This window comes from Bidens hawaiensis, unplaced genomic scaffold, assembly GCF_021521415.1.
Source record: "Bidens hawaiensis isolate Kalapana, Puna unplaced genomic scaffold, B.hawaiensis_p1.1 tig00019079_1, whole genome shotgun sequence".
Lineage (NCBI taxonomy): Eukaryota > Viridiplantae > Streptophyta > Magnoliopsida > Asterales > Asteraceae > Bidens > Bidens hawaiensis.
The window spans coordinates 374,206-394,865 of NW_027492896.1; the positions used below are offsets into that span (position 1 = coordinate 374,206).

The 20,660-nt window shown below is 38.3% G+C and overlaps 1 protein-coding gene and 1 pseudogene across 2 annotated transcripts; both read left to right on the top strand.

Annotated features, from left to right (window-relative positions):
• The first annotated feature begins 1,096 nt into the window (after positions 1–1,096).
• LOC143557641 (L-lactate dehydrogenase A-like) lies at positions 1,097–3,076 on the top strand. Its single transcript, XM_077046673.1, has 2 exons — positions 1,097–1,732; positions 2,590–3,076. Exons 1-2 carry the CDS (start codon positions 1,124–1,126, stop codon positions 3,031–3,033), a joined length of 1,053 nt encoding a protein of 350 aa, XP_076902788.1. The 5' UTR covers positions 1,097–1,123; the 3' UTR covers positions 3,034–3,076.
• A 6,389-nt stretch (positions 3,077–9,465) lies between these two features.
• Positions 9,466–14,991, top strand: LOC143557642 (protein NRT1/ PTR FAMILY 6.3-like; annotated as a pseudogene). Its single transcript, XR_013139604.1, has 5 exons — positions 9,466–9,685; positions 9,821–9,998; positions 10,089–10,128; positions 10,494–11,068; positions 14,076–14,991. The product of XR_013139604.1 is annotated as a protein NRT1/ PTR FAMILY 6.3-like (transcript).
• Positions 14,992–20,660: the final 5,669 nt, after the last annotated feature.

Consider the following 20,660-nt stretch of genomic DNA (forward strand, 5'->3'; position numbering starts at 1 on the left):
TCTTGAGAAAATTTAAAGACCAACCAGAAAGGTTTTTAAAGGATTCGTTTATATATATAATAGATTTGTACCATATGCATATCTGGTCGTACTTTCTTTACATATCACCATGCAATAGTCACGAGTGCCCCGTATTCTCATGTCTCCATTTTACCTAATCATTCGTCCTGGTCTATACACTAAGGTGGTGTTTGTTTTTACTTAAAACATCTGCAGGAGGCTTATGTCTGCGGGCGCGCAGACATAAGCTTCTGAAGACTGTTTGTGTTTTTTTTAAAATAAGAACTGCAAACTGCTTTTATGGTGTTAAAAAAAAGCTATTGTTTAACTTCTTCACACATCTTCACACTTCTTAACATCCTACCAACACCTAATGTCCAACACCACCACCACCCACCGTCCGCCACCACCACCATCCACCACCACCACCACCACCCACCGTCCGCCACCACCACCGTCCACCGCCACCACCCACCGTCCACCGCCACCACCCATCGTCCGCCACCACCACCACCCGCCACCACCGTCCATCACCAACACCACCCACCCGTTGGCCACAACCATCGTCCACAACCACCACCCACTACCACCTACCATCCGCCGCCACCACCGTCCACCGCCCACCACCAACTATTTTACTAGTCAACAGACATTAAATGACTTCTATCTAATGCGATATGTATGATAGGTAATTAATTTTCAGCTTATGCAGACGATACTCAGTTTATAAAACAAACAATATTATATTTTCATATTGCAGACCTTCAGACCACATCTTTAGTTGCAGATATGAAATCAGATTACAGACAGTTTTTGTCTTAAAAAACAAACAACACCTAACTTATTCTTCAATTAAACTTTTACAAGTTTACTATTATTATAAGTTTAAAAACCACTTTTAATTTAAGTTCTACAGACACCCATACAACCCCCAATACATCCCGTATAGAGCTGTATAGGGATTATACTGGCCTTACACGCCCCGTATTGAAGGGTGTTTTTAGTAAAAGTGGAGTGTCTCTAGAAAACCCAAATAATTATCCAACGGTATAAATGGAGTCCATCAACCATTCAACCCAACAAATTACAGTACAGAAATCAAACAATTTCAAGACAAGAGAAAATGCATAAAACCTCTTCATCTTCAACCTTAGGCCCAGACGGCCTCGACATATCCAAATCCTTCTTCAAGCCCATCCAAGGCTCCACCCCACCGCCACTCACCAGCCGGAACACCAAGATCACAGTGGTCGGCGTCGGCAACGTCGGCATGGCCATCGCCCAGACCATCCTCACCCAAGCCATCGCCGACGAGATCGCACTCGTCGACGTCAACGCCGACAAGCTCCGAGGCGAGATGCTCGACCTCCAACACGCCGCCGCCTTCCTCCCTCGTACCAAGATCAGCGCGTCCGTTGACTACTCCAACACCGTGGGATCTGATCTCGTCATTGTGACTGCTGGGGCCCGCCAGATCCCAGGGGAGTCCAGGCTGAACCTGCTGCATAGGAACCTGGCTCTGTTTAAGAAGGTGGTCCCACCCTTGGCGGAGAAGTCGCCGGAGGGGATATTGCTGGTTGTGTCGAACCCGGTTGATGTGTTGACGTATGTTGCGTGGAAGCTGTCTGGGTTTCCATCGAATCGGGTTATTGGGTCGGGTACGAACTTGGATTCGTCAAGGTTTAGGTTTCTTATTGCGGATCATCTTGATCTGAATGCTCAGGATGTGCAGGTTAGTCAATTGGTCTCTCATTTTGTTAATTAATAATTGCTATTATTATTAGTCAGTGAACGGATGGGATTGGTTAGATTGAACTGTGATGTCATAAATAAAATAATATATTAGGAATAATCAAATAAAATATTTAATATATGAAAATATTTTATGTTCAAAATGAATTTATAATTTTAATGAAAAAAATTAAGAAATTGAGATTTTGAAACAAAAATAAAAGATATTGATAATGCAGTCATATCATAGCACAGGATAGAGAAAAAGTTTATCCAGGAGGTGAAAACTCGACCCGACCCTACCTGCGGATATAGACTAGGTTTTGGGTTTCTCCCCGGAACTAGAGGTGTGTAATAAAACCGGTTTGGGTTTAAAACCGGTTTCACCCAAACCGACCCAAACCGCCAGTTTTAGGCGGTTCCCTTTAAGATATACCAAATTGGTTTTTAAACCGGACGGAACTGACGTGGCCAGGCCAGCCTATCTTGTGTCTAAACCAGTTTATAACCCGAACCTGTTTGAGTCAAACCGGTTTTGACCAGCCATTGACCAAACCGGTCAACCGGTTTGGGTTTAAAACTGGTTTTGTACCCCTCAACCTGGAACTCTACCCGGAACGGGACATGCTAGAACCGGTTCCATCAATACTCGGTCAAAACCTGACCCAACCCTAACCGAAAAAACCCGGAAAACCCGGTCAAATACGCGACTATACCCGGAACCGGTTCATATCCGGTTGCGGTTCCTGAAAACACCCAGTTTGTGCACCTCTAGTTTGTCCTTATGTTATCCTTTCTAACTCTTGTAATGACTGATATTTTACTTGATGTATTTGTTTACGTAACTTATGGTTTTAGGCCTACATTGTTGGGGAACACGGTGACTCATCGGTGGCATTGTGGTCAAGCATAAGTGTTGGAGGTGTTCCGATACTTAGCTTCTTAGAGAGGCAACAAATTGCATACGAGAAGCAAACACTCGAGAAAATTCACAAAGAAGTTGTGGACGGTGCCTATGAGGTAATAGGCTTGAAAGGTTACACGTCTTGGGCCATTGGGTACTCGGTGGCTAGCTTGGCTCGAGCCATTCTAAGGGACCAACGTAGCATCCACCCAATTTCGGTGTTGGCTAAAGGGTTCCATGGCATTGATGGTGGCGAGCTGTTTCTTAGCCTGCCCTCACAGTTAGGGAGGAGTGGTGTGTTGGGAGTGACCAATGTGCATCTTACTGATGAAGAGGCAAAACAGCTTCAAGAGTCTGCTAAGACTATTTTGGAAGTGCAAGCCCAATTGGGCATATGAGTTGATATGTCTGATGTACTATGTGACATGTGTTTTATTTATATATTTATTATGTGATTTTGATATAAGTATAGATGCTAGATTAAATTTTTATGATAGACTACAAGTAGTGGCTAAAATCCCCTCCTTTGGTCAGGCTTCAAACCATCGACAGACTAAATCCATCGACAGACTAAATCCAACACCGCTTGTTAAGGTTGTAAAAGTCGTTAGGCGGACCCTAGGTAGCCGGCTAGGGAGTTGGGTGTACTCGGAGTACTCAGGAAGTACTCGGAGGGTACTCGGAAATGGTGAATATAAAGAAATTAATTTTTGGATATTAAATATATGTTAAATATCATAAGTATGCTAATATTTATAACAAAATAAGTGAATATCGATATAAATAAGTGAATATATATTTTTAAATACTAAATTATTCTAAAATTTGCTAATCATTAACCGAAAAAAGTGATATTTTTTTATAACATTATAGAACTATGAATTATATATTCTTTTTTAAGTCAAAATTGGCCCAAGTTAATCAACTAGATGTGATTCTGGCTGGGATTGACCACATTTGATCGATTCTCAGTGACTAGACGGACTTGAAGAAACTCTCTTCGACGTCATACCTTGTAGCGAGTACTCGGGGAGTACTCGACCTTGAATACCTACTTTTACAACAATGCCGCTTGTTCATCTTCTCTCGCGAGCTTCCATGAAAGTAACATCAATATCGTCACACAATGAATTCCCATCTCATAAATTTACCCTTTAGTCCCCTCATCTCATGTGAATTCCCAACCTCGTATCTAAATTGGCACTCAAAACAAACATTGTAATTTTCGTTAGGGTTTTTATTTTGTTAAGGTTTCATGCATTTTGTTTGATTTTATTCCGATTTGTATATTGTTTTAATCAAAGTATAGTCTACAAATTCAAGCAAATTATTAAGGTTACGATTTAGAATTTAAGGGCAGCAATGTGTTTTGTTTATGCTTGATGGATGATAAGGTTATGATTTGGGTGCGCGAAGGGTAAAAACGGGGCTGTTAGAAATTAATCTATGCTACACAGACACTGACGAATGAGATCAAAGGTTAGTTAAAATTGGATTATATCAAAAGACAAGAACATACAAGCACGCATGAAAACAAAATTAAATTAAAAGGTATATTTTATTAGACGCGATAAACAAAGATTCCTAGCGTTATCATCTATGTGTTTTCATCGTTTGAATTAGATTTCATTCGTACTACCCACATGGCCACATATCTATCATATCTTCATTTTATAGGCCACAAATTATACCAACGTTTAAAAAGGTTATAATCAATCCGATATTAACCAAAGAAGAGTATCCGAAAGTGGGCTATGTTGTGTGGGTTGGTACGTTAACAAGGTCCATTTTCATGATGTGAACCTATCACTCTTGTATCAGAACAACTGAACTCAAATATAAGCGGCTAAGCCCATCTCAAAACGGCTCGTATTCTAGTGGCATTTCATCTACCCGTTCGAAGAATCTGACTGGATCACGCAACTACATTTCATGAACCTTGTATTGATCGCATTGCCGCCACGGTTGCAAAGGTAACATTTGGGCTGTGTTGGGAACTTTGTGTTTATGTTGAAGTGTTTTGATGTTATGTGTGTTTTCTGTACGAAGCACTTGGTTGATTATGTGGTGGATTTGTAAGTCATTAGATTCTGATACCAAAATTTGTTATTTAGGTTAAACTGTGACGGTTAATAGATGTTTTGTAAGTCATTAGATTCTGATATCAAAATTTATCACTTGGTTAGATTCTGTTTTTTGGTGACCTCGGTTATCACTGGCGACCAATATTAATAATTAGTTCAACTATTAATTATTTTCATGCAACCTTTTATCAACCATGCAAGCCACAAGCATCCTTTTAATAACTTTTGAATAAGGTAAACAATTTTCTTCCATGTTGACTGGGCTTTGCCCCTTACACATGGGTGTTGCCCTGATACGACAAGGCGATGCCCCCGTGCATGGCCTAGGGAACTTTCACCCCTTAGAAACCTTGAGGTTCATAGGTGTGTACTCTGAACCTTTCTAACTCGAATCATTGTATAATCGGATTTTCCTTTGGTCTTAAGCAATTAACTAAAATTGCATGACGATGCTAAAACACCAACTTTATCAATCCTTGACTTACTTAATCTAGTCATAAACATAAAAATTAACTTATGCATGAATGAAAAGGCTTTAAAGAATGAATTTACATCTTAATGCATTATGTGTCGGTGTCCCTAAAACCTTTTTAATTAATTATAGTAAGAGCATACTCTATTGTTCTTACTTGACACAAGCCATGTTCATATCCTCTATGAGTGTATAGAAGCCTAATTAAGTCCAGGCTTCTTAAAGCAGTTAAACCTCATGCTCAAGTAGCTAGTTCCGTTAGTCTTGCACATCATATATGTAGCAAAAGAAACAATTTATATTATAAAATAGTTTCAGGGGGTAGCAGTGATGGTGGAAGCCGGGGTGGTTGCCACGAAGTCAACATATCTAACTAGCTATATATTTCAGGGGTAGCAGTGGTGGTGGAGGTGGCAACAATGGTACGGATGGTGGACGTCATTGGATGTGGAGCGGAAGCAATGGCGGTTGCGTTGGTGTCACCGTTGACCGCAATGGAGGTACCCTTTTGTACAAATAACGATCATGAGTAATGATAACCCATTTGGACTCATTTAATAGAAGTGAACTACATTTATAAATTATAATAGTAGCCCGTTTTGACCCTTGTCTAACTTAGATAAACCAAAATTGACACGGCGTTTAATTTTAGCAGAACCAAATTAACCCGTTGTCTAATTTGAGTCAACCCAAATGAACCTATAAATATCTTTATTTTAACTTTACTTTTTGTATTTGTTGATACTTTAATCCAGTAACTTGTGTACAAATTGAAATTGTACAACATAAAAAGGGTCTCACTAGGGACACCAAACACACCTATACGTCCGTATAGTGCTATACCCCACCCGTGTAGGCCTCCGTATAGCGCTATACCGGGCGTATAGGGCCCCGTATAGCCCTATACATCCCGTATAAGAAGGGTTTTTTGCATTAGCAAAACCTCCCGATATCTCTAGAAAACCCCAATTAAAAGATCTTTCTTCATCAATTATATGTATTCAATATTCTTATAATAGTATATCCTACTATCTTCCTTTAAAATGTGTGGGACAGCAAAAGGGTTGTAGGAATCAAATTGACAACAAAGTCAAATATCAAAATTCATAGGCAGGCCCATGGATGCGTTTTTAGACCCACTTAGGACATTTATGCATTTAAAAGCAAGCATACAAACACTGAAACACGCTATAAGTCAACTGATTTTGTCCTTCAACATGCATTATTTTTAGGTGCATTGTTGATGTCACATAAAAACAATGCTACAATAATTCTAAAAAGAGTTTTGGCATAAAGTTATCACACCTTTTACTATAATTTGATTCACTTTATGTAAGTTCATCGTAATAGCGGGCCATGTATTCAAATGTCGGTCATAAAGAGTTAGCACCGACGGCAGGACTCCCATCTTTCATGCGCGTAGTGACAACGACTCCGATCCTCTGTACATTGATGATTGTGTGGATGAGAGCCAAAATGAGGAAGATTTTCATCTGGAATAGATTATGGTCACCACAACTCAAGGTGATGGTTCATAAAGCCTGGCTTGGCCGGTGTAGCCAAAATAGCACGTGATAGTTAGGGATGTAATACAAGTCGGGTTGAGCCAGGTTGAGCTCAAGATGATGCTCGAATTTAAACAAGCCAACTTGGCTCTACTCATTTATCTCAACGAGCTAAAATGGTTAGAGTCAAATCATTTGTTTTTAAAACTTATTAACTACAAAACTATAATTAATATATTATAAAATATATTAAAATTAAATTTAGGCGTTAAATTAATTGAGCCAGGTAACAAGCGAGCTTATCTTGTCTCGAACTCAGTTTTGTATGTCCAACTACTTGAAGAAACCTACACTGATATTGAGCTGAACACGCACATGCAACAATCCATCGTTGCGGGAGGGAAGCTGTTGAACTTCCACCTGTTTGGTTTTGGGACAACTCATTATCCCCATATGTCAATACCGGTGATTGTGCAAGTTGCAATACTATGAGATCTTACACTCACGATGGTCGCGGTATATTTTAGAAAAGGTAAGTACAATCGCTTATCTCCATCAAACTACTAATTATTTGCACAATGTTTGTTGTTTCAGGTTTAATGTCTCTATGGAGAAATACGGTGAGGCACAAGGATCAGTAGGCACTTGAACACAAGCTAGAAGCTAAGTGGAATTATCTTGAAAATAAAATGTTACTAATTATTTGCATAATGTTTGTTGTTTGAAAAATTATGCCTTTATAGAGAAAACTATGGTGATACACAAGGATCAATAGGCACATGAACGTGAGCTAAAAGCCAAGTGGAATCATTTTGAGAAAAAAAAGGCCATTTGAGGCCACCTAAATGAGTGGTTTAACGTTTTTATACGCCAACATCTGTCAAGACTCAGGACTACCATCAACCGAGCACCTTCTTCGTTCTCTCTCTTTAATTAGCGAGACATGTTTAGATTCTATGAACATATTTTGTATATTATTACATATTATGATTATTGAAACCATTTCTTTTAACTTACTGAATTTTATATATATATTTAGAACATTTTATTTTAGATTTAAGAAATCAACATTTTTATTAATAAAAACAGTTGTTGCTGACGGACTAACTCGTCAGTGAAAGACCTGTTCAATATCAAGCCTGTGTTAGTTGTTGGCGATCCGTTGATGAATAATTTATTGGTGATCCATCAGTAATATAATACGTTGATTCATCGATAAATCATTCTCAATTTCTTAATAAATCTTCATCGACGGATTACTAATGGTTTCTACCGTAAAGGATATGTGAAAATTCTTTGAACTATGGTTGATAATAAGTGGAAACATAGAGTAATGAGAGATATCTAATTCTATTTCTAATAAATAGAAATTATGATGGACACGTTTAAGCTTTATAGGCCACCTAAAATTTGGCATTCCCGTTTCTCTTTTCTACTAAATATTGGATGGCACGTGTCGACTTTTATATTTTAATTTCCCGCATCTATTTTCTATTAATAATAATTATTTTTTCTTTACTTTGGTATATCATATTATCACACCATAAGTCCTATTCTTTAACTTTTTAAAAAACGTCTTTGAGTATTATATGATATGTTATTTAAAATAAATATTTTAAAAAAAGCATTTATTTAACCTTTGTAATACACATGCTTCTATAACCTTAGGTTTAAACAAAGAGATAGTTAATTAATTCTTTTTATTTTTTGTATTCGCATTTGAGATTTAATTATAAAAGCGATTAGTATTTCTTTAATTCTCATTTTCTTTGATGTTGAATATTAAGATGGACATACACTCTCTCCTTGCAAAATACAATTTTCCTGTCGTGTAGGAGTTTGTTAATTTTAAGGTCCCGTTTGTTTCAGGAATTTGAAAGGAATTCTAAAGAATGAGATTTTAAATCCCATGAATTGATATGCTCGTTACATTAAATGAAAGAATGAGAATGTAAACTAAATCCCATCAAATCCCATATTTCATGAGATTTTAAAATCCCACCTATTTTATGAGGATTGTTATGGAAAATAAAGGATTGTTTTATTAACCCTAATCACTAGGAGTGGCAAATGGGTTGGGTTGGGTCGAAATGGGTTATGGGTCGAAACGGGTTAGGGTCAGAATGGGCCAACTAAAAAAAGGGTTGTTTTGGTTCGGTCGGAATGGGTTACGGTTAAAATGTTCGGGTCAGAACGGGTCCGGTACGGAATGGGTCAAGGTTGGAACGGGTCAAAACAGGTTTAGGGCCGGTTTTTTTTTTTTTTTTTGAAGAACGAGGGCAACGAAGGAAACGTTTTAGTTTTTTTACATTTTTCGTTTTTGATTTATATTTTGAGTTTTGATTGATTTATTTATTTTTTTGAATTTTTTTTGAGGGGTTTTTCAAAAAAAAAATCAAAAAAATAAATAAAAAAAATCAAAACTCAACTCAAAATATAAATCAAAAACGAAAAATGTAAAAAAACTAAAACGTTTCCTTCGTTGCCCTCGTTCTTCAAAAAAAAAAAATCCTCGAGAATGAAGAAGATTCCAATTCCAATATATATTAACCAACCAAACACATGATAGGGATTCTCAAACATTCCATTCAATTCCAATTCTAATTCTAAATCCAAATCCAAATCTTTTAAAAAGAGTTCGTGAAACGAACGCGCCCTAAAAGTAAGTTAAGAGTACGTGTTATCATAATTATTGAGAAAATAACTAATCACGGTATCACATAGTAACGGCTATAAAAGGCACCAAGGCCTTGTCTAAAATCCATGGAATCTTAAGCATATATCCATACCACCCAAAGTCTTTGATCTGTCCCCCCATCTAGGCTTAATAAACTACTCTTTGCTTCTTCTTTTATTTTATATATCACAACATATATGGCTCTCCCTGAATTACAAGTGCAAAAAACTCTACCGGATGCCTGGGACTACAAGGGTCAGCCTGTTCACTGTGCGACCACCGGCGGCTGGATCACTGCCGCCATGATTTTAGGTTCATCACCCTTCCTATCTTTATCAAATTATGTATTCATTACTTGCATTATAAACACTTTAAACGGTGTCTTGTGGTTTCGTATAATTAAGGATTAGATAATCTCATTCGAAGTATACGTGAATCTAATTTTAGGAGTGGAAGCATGTGAAAGGCTAGCGACTTTGGGTATCGCTGTGAATTTGGTGACGTATCTGACTGGAACTATGCATTTTGGAAATGCTAGTTCCGCGAATACTGTCACCAATTTTATGGGTACCTCTTTCATGTTATGCCTTCTTGGCGGTTTTGTTGCCGATACTTTCCTTGGCCGGTAATAATCTAATCTCATGTATTTATGTATTCTTTTTTTTTATGTGTTGAATTCTTTGTAAATACAATTCTTTTCTTATGATTTCTATAGGTATCTAACCATTGCCTTATTCGCTGCTGTTCAAGCAACAGTAAGTAGTATATTTTGTACATTGTTGGATATTAAAATAAAAATATATTACAATATCTTTCCTTAACTAGTTACTTAGTATCTTGTTAATTAAAAGAATAATATAAAAGGCTAATTGGTTGAATTAGGTCCACGGTGTTCTTAGCTTTGACCTTTAATTAAGTTTTAAAGGGTAGCACAGTCGTAAACACCTGATTCCTCTCTATTTGTGAGAAGTCTTAGGTTCGAATATTGTTTCCACTGGTTCATTTGATCCTATTGGTTAGCATGGTATTGGTGGGCCCCATGAGTTTTTCGGTAACATGTTTCTTGGTTACAAATAAAAAAAGAAGTTTTAAACTTTAATCATTTTGTAAAAATTATCAGGGTGTGATGATCTTGGCCATCTCAACCGCGATTCCAAGCCTAAAACCACCAAAGTGCACGCCCGACAGCGATAGCTGCGCCGAGGCCACCATGACACAAGTGACCTTTCTTTATCTTGCACTCTACCTGACAGCACTTGGGACGGGTGGACTCAAATCTAGTGTTTCGGGTTTCGGGTCAGACCAGTTTGACGAGACAGATAAGGAAGAAAAAACCCAAATGGCCGCATTTTTCACTTGGTTTTTTTTCTTCATAAGTATTGGGTCACTTGGGGCGGTTACGATCCTGGTTTATATCCAGGACCATTTGGGTAGGCCTTGGGGGTATGGGATCATTGCGTGTGCCATTGTTATCGGGTGGTTGGTCTTCTTGTCCGGCACAAAAAGATATCGGTTCAAGAAGCTGGTGGGTAGCCCGTTAACCCAAATCGCGTCGGTTTTTGTGGCAGCATGGACCAAGAGACACATGGAGCTTCCATCCGATCCTTCCTTGTTGTTCAATGTGGATGATGTTGAAATTACAGGAGTTGACAACAAAAAGAACAAGCAGAAGTTGCCTCATAGCAAACAATTTCGGTTAGCACCTTTTATTTCCCTTTTTAACTAAATTAATTGTCTACAATTAATTCTTCAAATATGCTAGTGATTAAAAACTAGTTTTAAATAAACTATGGTAAGATATGGTAAGAATTATATAAATATTTGTACATGTTGTACTGTGGTTATGTAACCGCATAATTCACTTTCATTCTTTCTTTGATCATATATAACAAAAAGTGCGAATAAATGTCGATTGTGTTTTATATATGATTTCTATATAGAACACACCTTACGTATATACCTGTATAATATACACGTATAGTTATCTTCTTTATTAATTAGTTATGTACATGTTTTTCCAATCAGATAAACGAATGATTGATCCCGTGTTCTTGATTTGCTAACCAAAACTTGAGGGTTCCATCTTTTGGCCCCAACAAAAGCGACTAAAATTGTCGGCTAATAATTATTCACTATATAAATTTATTTTTTGGACACACATGAGATATCATTCATTTTATTTCATAGAGATTGTAAATATTTTTAAATTGTTTGAAATATCTGTCATAGATTTTAAATACACTATGTTTCTGAACCATAACGACTATTTTACCAACAATAATTGGATATATACATTTAATTTTATTTAAAAACAATTTTATTTTACTTCCCATGAGTTCTTGTCTTTGGGTGTTTAATACGGACATGCCAAAATAATAATTGTTGAACATTATTTTAAAAATAAAATAAAATAAGTTGAAATTACATGTATGTGAGTATTGTATTGTAAGTCTTTTTAACATTGAAAAACATAAAAAAAGTCGTTTATTTATTTGTGGTTACGAAAAATGATTAACAATATAATAACACTATAATTAAAGTACTCATTCAAACAAATACAATTTATCTAAAGACACCACAAGATTCCCAATATTTTTTAGCTTTTTGACAAATTTTTTATAAACCATTTGAATTTGTCTCTCACAGACGCTCACCAACCGAATAACTTCATATGCATATATATAACGGTAGTCGGTGAATATGCTTATGTGCCTAAAAGCAAATCCATGTTAATACAGAGATGAACAGAAACCGAAATATGCATAAATCTAATTCTTAGATATTATCAAGATTATTGGTATCTTACCGGTTAAAAACTATATATATGTACCATTTTATATCGGTTTTGATAACATGGGTCTTGATTTTCCAATACTGTCAAGATCATGTCTTGATCATAGAGAATATTATTATAGTTATTTGCCTAGAAAGACTGGAAATCACTTTATATAATAAGATCTGCTTGAACATTATATATATTAGCATATATCTAGGAATCTCTGCAAGAAATACCTAATATCACATTTTATAAATATTCATGAGAGTGTTACAATATGTTTTTTTTCCTTGTGCTATTATATATAGTTTTCGGATCAAACACATTTTATTCTTAACATGAAAATAGGGAGAACTAATTTGTTGTTATTAGTAGGTTTGTTTTTATAATTGTTTGCTGTTACCTTTTGTTCGTATTTGATGATTTCCAATTATGAGACGTTATAAGTATTTGTTGATTTATATTTTATTATATATTATAAAATTTCTTTTGTTATGTTTTTTTCTTTGTAATTATAAAGAATTACTTATATAGATTGGTATCGTAGTTGATATTGTTTTCTACGTTCTCATTTTTGATAGATTGGTAGTGTTTCCTACGTTATCATATTAAGATTATTTTGTACATTACCTTCCTCGGATATAATTTATGGTGTGTAACATAATTAGGTTATAATGAACAAAACGTAATTTGGAAAAAAACACATACACATGCACATAAATAAAACAAAGTGTGTGCATGTGTCTTGGTTGTGCTAGAAGACAAATATATATAAAGATCATGAGGTCCTAACAGTCTGTCTTAAATCAATCTTGATCGATGCTATAACGTGTAACGTGAAAGCCAAATTTTCTATCTAGTAACCCTAACCCTCACTCCAAAGATTTGTAGATAACTACGCCCTTTTGTCTCCAATTAGTGAAACAAAAGGATAACTTTTGAGACTCTGAAAACGAAATATAAAGATATGAAATTATTCCATTCATGCACCATCTTCGAAAACATACTAATATAAGTTTTTTCCAAGAAAATCTTTCTTTAACTTATAGTCATCCTGGTGGGGGCGTATGTATCAAGTGTATCTATCATCACTTTTGAATGATTGGATTAAAAATATGCCCTTCAAACAGACAAACGCTTAACTTGATCAATTGGTTTGTTTGATACTTAAAACAAAAGAAAGAAGATAATATGGATCAACTATAAATATGAAACACAAAACTCGAAACATAGGCATCGCTAAGCAGACAAGTATTCGGATATGGGACCTAATATGAAGTCAGCTATCTGCATCAGTATGTTATTTATAATAAATTAAAATTTGAAATTATCGATGCTAAACTTGATCGAAATTCTTAGGATTATCTTAAGAGTGTTTAATATTTTAAGTCGTGTTTGAGTTAAGTTTGTGGTCACACCTAGCCCTATGTGCGCAGGGCCGTCTTAGAGCATGTGCGGACTAGGCAATCGTGCAAGGCCCATCGAGGTTTGAGGCCCATAAGTTTTTAATTTCTTTGAATATATTTTATATATTATATGAGTTTTAATTTCTTTTAATATATTTCGAGGCCCATTTTTATAGCTTGTGCAAGATCCACGACAATCATCGTGCCCTTAGAGACGGCCCTGTATGTGCGATATATCTAAGTATGACACTATGTATACGATATATACAATCATATATGAGACTGTGAATACCAACCCTTTTGGGCAAATTTCCATCTCTATTGTTTTTGCATAAAATTCAAAGGAAAATTAATTATTTGAGTACGTTAATTTTTTTTTCATGTTCAAGAGATTTAGACATGGGTGTGAAGTGTGATCCATATTGAGCATACAATAATTATAATTTTGGAGATAATTGTGGCTAGACTTAACTTAAAACAAATTATTTTGATCACTTATTGATCTTTCTATTTTTGGCAGGTTCCTTGACAAGGCAGCAATACACGACACTGAAAGATCATATGAATCAATGATCGTGGTAGACAAATGGCGTCTTGCAACGCTAACCGATGTTGAGGAAGTGAAATTGGTGATCAGAATGCTACCAATTTGGGCTACCACAATATTGTTTTGGACTATATATGCCCAAATGACCACATTCTCAGTGTCACAAGCTACTACAATGAATAGACACATTGGAAAATCTTTCCAAATCCCAGCAGCTTCCCTCACTGTTTTCTTTGTTGGGAGCATTCTCTTGACCGTTCCAATCTACGACCGAATCATTGCCCCAATCGCCAAACGGTTCCTCAAACACCCACACGGGTTAAGCCCTTTCCAGCGCATAGCAGTAGGGCTAACCATGTCCATACTGGCCATGGTTGCAGCTGCGCTAACCGAAATCAAGAGACTAAATGTGGCTCGGTCACATGGTCTAGTGGATGATCCATCTAAGGTGGTCCCACTTACGGTCTTTTGGTTGGTACCCGCAGTTTTTGTTAGTAGGGTCCGGTGAAGCATTCACTTACATGGGACAACTTGATTTCTTTCTAAGAGAGTGTCCAAAAGGGATGAAAACAATGAGCACCGGGTTGTTTTTAAGCACATTATCGCTAGGGTTCTTCTTTAGCTCTCTTTTAGTGACAATAGTGCACAAGATTACCGGAGATAAGAAGCCTTGGATAGCTGATAACTTGAACCAAGGGAAGCTTTACAACTTCTATTGGTTACTTGCAATTTTAAGTGTTTTGAACTTAGGGTTATTTCTTGTGGGAGCTAGATGGTATGTCTACAAGGAGCATAGGCTTGCTGAAGAAGGTATTGAGTTGGAAGAAGATGACTTTGCTGGCCATGCATAAATTTGGAGCTTTATTTTTGTTTAGATTTCCCTTATGATGAAAATCGCAGACACAATTTTCAACCCCTATCTTGTTATGCAATGTTTGTAAATGTGTGTGTTAAAAGGGAAGCTATATTTGTTGTCTAAATGAAAAGGGGGGCTTTAATTAATGTATCCAAATGTTTTCGATCTTTGTGGGTTGGTGACGATAATATATAAGATTTAGGCTATTAACCCAACATCATCGAACTAATTACCGAGATGATGATTTGCTTTTGTGCTTATTTAATCAAATTTCTTCTTAACTTGGTTTTAAAGATTTTAAAGTATATATGGGATTTGATATCCAAAATATTCAAGTATAGAGGGAATATTTCTCATGTATTTAATTGAGACTATATGTTCAAGTATTGAGAACTTGCTAAAGAATGTGGAATTCTAGATCTTCAAGTATTTGACTATTGGTTATCATGATATTGGAATTGAGATTCAATATCTTCAATTATTAAGGACTTATTCTCATGATGTTTAAGTTGAAATTGAAGATTGGGACCTTGTTTTCTCATGATATTGAAAGTGAAAAGGCTATGCTCTTCAAACAAATGAGGTTAATAAACCTCATGCCAATATGTAAGGTAGTCTTTTGGTCCAATAATATGAGAGTGATATTGATTCAAGATTTGGGATCTTTGGGGTCTTAGGTTCGAGACCTAGAATGATGGGTTTTCTCCCTGATGATGTTCCTAAGTGAGTCAAGCCTGGAACGTCAAAATCAATTTTGAACGATTGACATTCCGTCTTAGGAAGGTTTACTCTGATATTAAAAGTAATTCCAAACGTTGTTAAAAATATATATTTAAGGACTTAATTTCATGGATTGAATATTCAAGATACAACTGTGCATTCCTTATCGTAGAGACGTAGACCATAGTATTCACAAGTTATATTTAAATCAAAACCTCAAATTGTTATAATATTATCATTGATGACCGTAATCCCAACAATTTTCCTTGAGAGAGATGAATTTGTTTAAATTGTCGGGTATTAATATTTAACTTGATTTTAAAATATAACGGCTACTACTATTTAATTTGTACCGAACAATCAAATATAACTCAACTTACTGTAAGAAACCGGGTTCTATTACCTTCGAAAACTAATACATTTTTAAATGTAATAATACTTTGTAATAAAGTAATAACCTGTGAATCCGAAGGGTTGTGCTTGTTCACGTTTTGTTTGAATTTGTCACCCTTATGCAAGGGTTTGTTGAACAAGGCATCCCGCCTTCCAACTTCCCTCTTTACGATGTGGACACTGAAGCTGCTTATGACCAAGCAGTGAATCAGTATGCTGCCTTCCCGCATCCGGTGGTGGAGAAGGTGAACGAGATTAGTGCTGCTGATGATGGGCTAACCCTTCTCAAGGCTTTCCTTGAGCCGCCACGCTCTACTGATGGTGCGGGTCCAAGTGGGAGTAGTCCTGAAGCTTAATCCTTTAGATCCCTTTCCACCGTTAGAGTAGATTTTCATTTTTGTATAGATTTATATTCTTGTACACGGGTATGTGCCCAGCAATTCTTGTAATATTTGAATTTTGATGGAATATAAATCTTTTGTTAATGCTTTGCCTTGTAAACCTTATATGTTTTACTCATGCATATTCTAGTTTAACTTGGCAATTTCCTAAGTACTTTGGATAAGTTAACCTTTCCACGTGGTAGATAATAGGTTAAAGTTCTGCTTCCTCTTTCGTGATTGTGCGGGTAAGACCGTCACTTTCACTTAGTGGGATGGCTAAACTTTACCTATATCTGACCTGCGTGGAGGTTTTCCTCATCTTTTCCTTAGAAATTTTCTAAGTGTTTTGAATAAGTTAACCTTTCGACGCGCGGTTGTTAATAGGTTAATGTTCAGTTTCCTCTATCATGATTGTGCGGGTAGGACCGTCACTTGCATTTAGTAGGATGACCAAACTTCACCTATAACTGACCTGCGTGAAGGTTTTCCTTATCTTTCCCTTAGAAATTTTTACCGTTTTATGTGTTTATGCGGGTTTTGCCGCCTTCCACACGTAACGACTTACTTCTTCCCATATTTATGCGGTGAATACCGGCACATCAGTGTGGAAAGTTCATAAGTATAAAGGTAAGGCTATCAACACAATGTGATAAAGGAGAATCATTTCCATTAGAAGTGGCTCTAGGCCTTTTCTTTACAAGTTTGGAATTGATCTACATGTAACATTTGCGTAATTGAGCTCCATTCCATATTCTTGGGATGGGAGTGCCATCGAGCCTTTCAAGCTGGTATGCGCCCTTTCCCAAAACTTCTTTGATAATGTATGGTCCTTCCCAGACCGGAGCCAGCTTTCCTGGGCGCTCTTGGTTTGAAGCCTCGTTGTTACGCAATATGTAGTCTTCTACATTGAAGTTGCAGAGTTTTACCCGCGTGTTGTAGTACTTTTGCATTTGTCGCTTGTAGTTCTCTTCACGCACTGCGGCTAAGTCTCTGCGTTCTTCGGTTAGCATAAGGTCTAACCGTCTTTCTGCATCATTATCTTCTGGCTGAATCAAGACCCTTGGTGAGGGTAAACCAATTTCGACCGGGACCATGGCTTCAGTGCCATAAGTGAGGCTGAACGAGGTTACTCCCGTACTGGCCTTTTTCAGCGTTCTGTTTGCCCAAAGGACGTGTGGGACTTTGTCCACCCAGCCGGATCTGTGTTCCAAGAGTCTTTTCTTTATGCCATCGACGATGCTTTTATTTGCTCTTTCCACCTCACCATTACCCTGCGGGTGCGCCACTGAGGTAAAGGTGTGGGTGATTTGAAGTTCTTCCAGCCACTCTTGTAGCTTCTTGTCAGCAAAGTTGGTGCCGTTGTCGCTCACCAAAGTATGTGGAAGTCCAAAACGACAAATAATAAATTCCCAAATAAATTTTTTGATATGTTTTGCGGTTGTTTGGGCTAAGGGTTTTGCTTCTATCCACTTGGTGAAGTAGTCGATGGCTACCACTAGGAATTGAACGTTTCCTGCTGCTGTGGGAAATGGGCCTGTCACATCGATGGCCCACTTCTGGAATGGCCATGAAGAGGTGACTGGAACAAGTTCATTCTTCGGGCGATGCGTGTTGGGTGCGTAGAGCTGGCAAGACCTACATTTTCTGATGTATGCCAGCGCATCCGTATGCATCCCCGGCCAAAAGTATCCCGCATTGTTAAGCTTAGCTACAACAGCGCGTGGACCTGCGTGTACTCCACAGATGCCCTCGTGTACTTCCCTTAGGAGGTAGTCAGCATCTTGGTTGTCCACGCATCTTAGGAGTGGGCCAAGAAAGTTACGTCTATAAAGGACGTCATCGATGAGTTGATAGTTCAGTGCTTTACAACGTATTTTTCTTGCCTGTGTTTTTTACTCTGGTAGTATACCCGCCGCAAGGTAATTTATTATTGGTGTCATCCATGTTTCTGTGCCGGTTTGGATGACACCGATTTCCTTGTGCGGGACTGATGGTGCTCCAAGGAGTTCAATGCGGATATCCTTTCCCAAGTGGGTGAAGGCTAACGATGCAAGCTTGCTTAACGCATCCGCAGATTTGTTTTCGCTACGCTTGACGTGTATGACTTTACAATCGTTAAAATCGCGCATAAGGGTCTTTGCTTGTGCGAGGTACATGGCCATTGTGTCGTTCACGGCCGTGTACGTCCCGTTTATTTGGTTGGCTACTAACATGGAATCCACGTGGGCTTCCAAGTTTTTCACTCCCATTTTACGCGCAATTCTCAGCCCGGCCAAGAATGCTTCATACTCCGCTTCGTTATTCGTACTTGGAAAATCCAGTCGAATAGCGTAAGTATATTCTTGACCTGCTGGGTTGGTAAGTTTCAACCCTGCGCCTGAACCCTCGTTGCTGGCTGCTCCATCAGTGTAGAGTCGCCAGACCTCCTGGATGTCCTGTGCTGGGAAGGGTTGAGCCTCCTCCTGGCACTCTTTCTCCCGCGAAGCGGGGACTTCTGCAATAAAGTCGGCCAAGACCTGGCCTTTTATGGCTGGCCTTGGCTTGTACTTTATCGCGTATTCTCCCAATTCTATTGCCCATTTGGCTAGGCGTCCCGACAATTCGGGTTTGCCTAGAACGTTTGCAAGTTTGAAGTTGGTGAGAACGGTGATTGGGTGACCTTGGAAATATCGTCTTAGCCTGCGTGAAGCCTGTACAAGTGCTAAGACTAATTTTTCCAGGGTAGAGTACCGGGTTTCTACGTCTGTTAGGACACGGCTAACATAGTAGATTGGCATCTGGATGCCTTTTCTTTCTACTAGCAGGACTGCTCCGGTTGCTCTATCTGTGGCGGAAAGGTATAGGATTAATTCCTCCCCCGCTTCTGGTGCTGTGAGCGTTGGGAGTTCGATCAAGCGTGACCGAATCTCCTGAAAAGCTGCTTCCGCTTCTGGTGTCCAGCGGAAGTGCGTTTTCTTTAAGCAGTTTCTCAATGTTGACACGAATGGAAACGACTTATCCGCATGGTTTGCCAAAAAGCGTTAAGTGCGACTAGTCGTCCATTCAGTGTCTGAGCTTGCTTGATGGTAGTCGGTGATTCCATTTTGATAATGGCTTCTACCTTTTCAGGGTTCGCTCTGAAGCCATCTTTAGTAATGATGACTCCTAAGAACTTCCCTTCTTCCATCCCAAATGAACACTTGCTCGGATTGAGCTTCATGTTTATCTTCCTGAGCGTGTTGAAAGTTTCTTCGATGTCCTTCAACATCGCTTCCGCGTCAGGGCTTTTGATGACCAAGTCATCCATGTAGACTTCCAAGTTTCTCCCAATTTGGGCATGAAACTCTTTGTCCATTAGGCGTTGGTACGTGGACCCGGCATTCTTAAGTCCGAATGGCATCATTTGATAACAAAATGTGTCATCGGGCGTCCGGAAAGCGGTTTTGTCCTGATCATCAACGGCCATGTGGATTTGATGGTACCCCTTATACGCATCCAGGAAGCATTTAAGGCGAAACGGTGCTAACGAATCTACCTTAATATCAATTTCGGGTAACGGATAACAATCTTTGGGGCATGCTTTGTTTAAGTCTTTGAAGTCTATGCACATGCACCATTGTTTGTTATTCTTCGGTACCATAACGGGATTTGCAACCCATGTTTGATATCTGCTAACGCGTACGATGCCCGCGTCAAGGAGTTCCTTGACTTGGGTTCTACATGCGTTAGCTTGTTCCGCCCCCATTACTCTGCGCTTTTGTATGACTGGCGTAAAAGTCGGGTCACACTTGAGCTTATGCTCTGCCTTACTTCGAGGTACCCCAGTCATGTCAGCTGGTGTCCATGCGAAGATGTCAGCGTTTTTCAGTAGTAAGCGTTTGAGTAAGGTGCGCGTAGGATCAATGACTGTTGGGCCAATGGTAACGGCCTGGTCAGGGTATTTGCCATTGAAGGCCCATTCTTCCGGTTCGGTGATGGTTGGTTTAGCCATCTTTGGTTTGGGTTTAGATGAGACAGATGCGATGCATACCTGGGGAATGCCGGTGATCATCGCTACACCCTCAGCTGTTGGCCATCCCATCATGCCGTGGACTGAAGATACCACGGCATTGAATCTTGCCATCCCGTCTCTCCCGAAGAGAATGTCGTACGTGTGGTGTGGCTTCCTCATCACGACAAAGTCCACATCTTCTGTGCGGGAGTGTTTCCCGTCCGTGATAATGACGG

What these genes read in the sequence shown, in the direction of transcription:
- LOC143557641 (XM_077046673.1), top strand. Translation starts at nt 1,124, where the DNA reads ATGCATAAAACCTCTTCATCTTCAACCTTAGGCCCAGACGGCCTCGAC. An exon ending in TGAATGCTCAGGATGTGCAG is followed by an intron (nt 1,733 to 2,589) that starts GTTAGTCAATTG and finishes TTATGGTTTTAG; the next exon opens with GCCTACATTGTTGGGGAACA.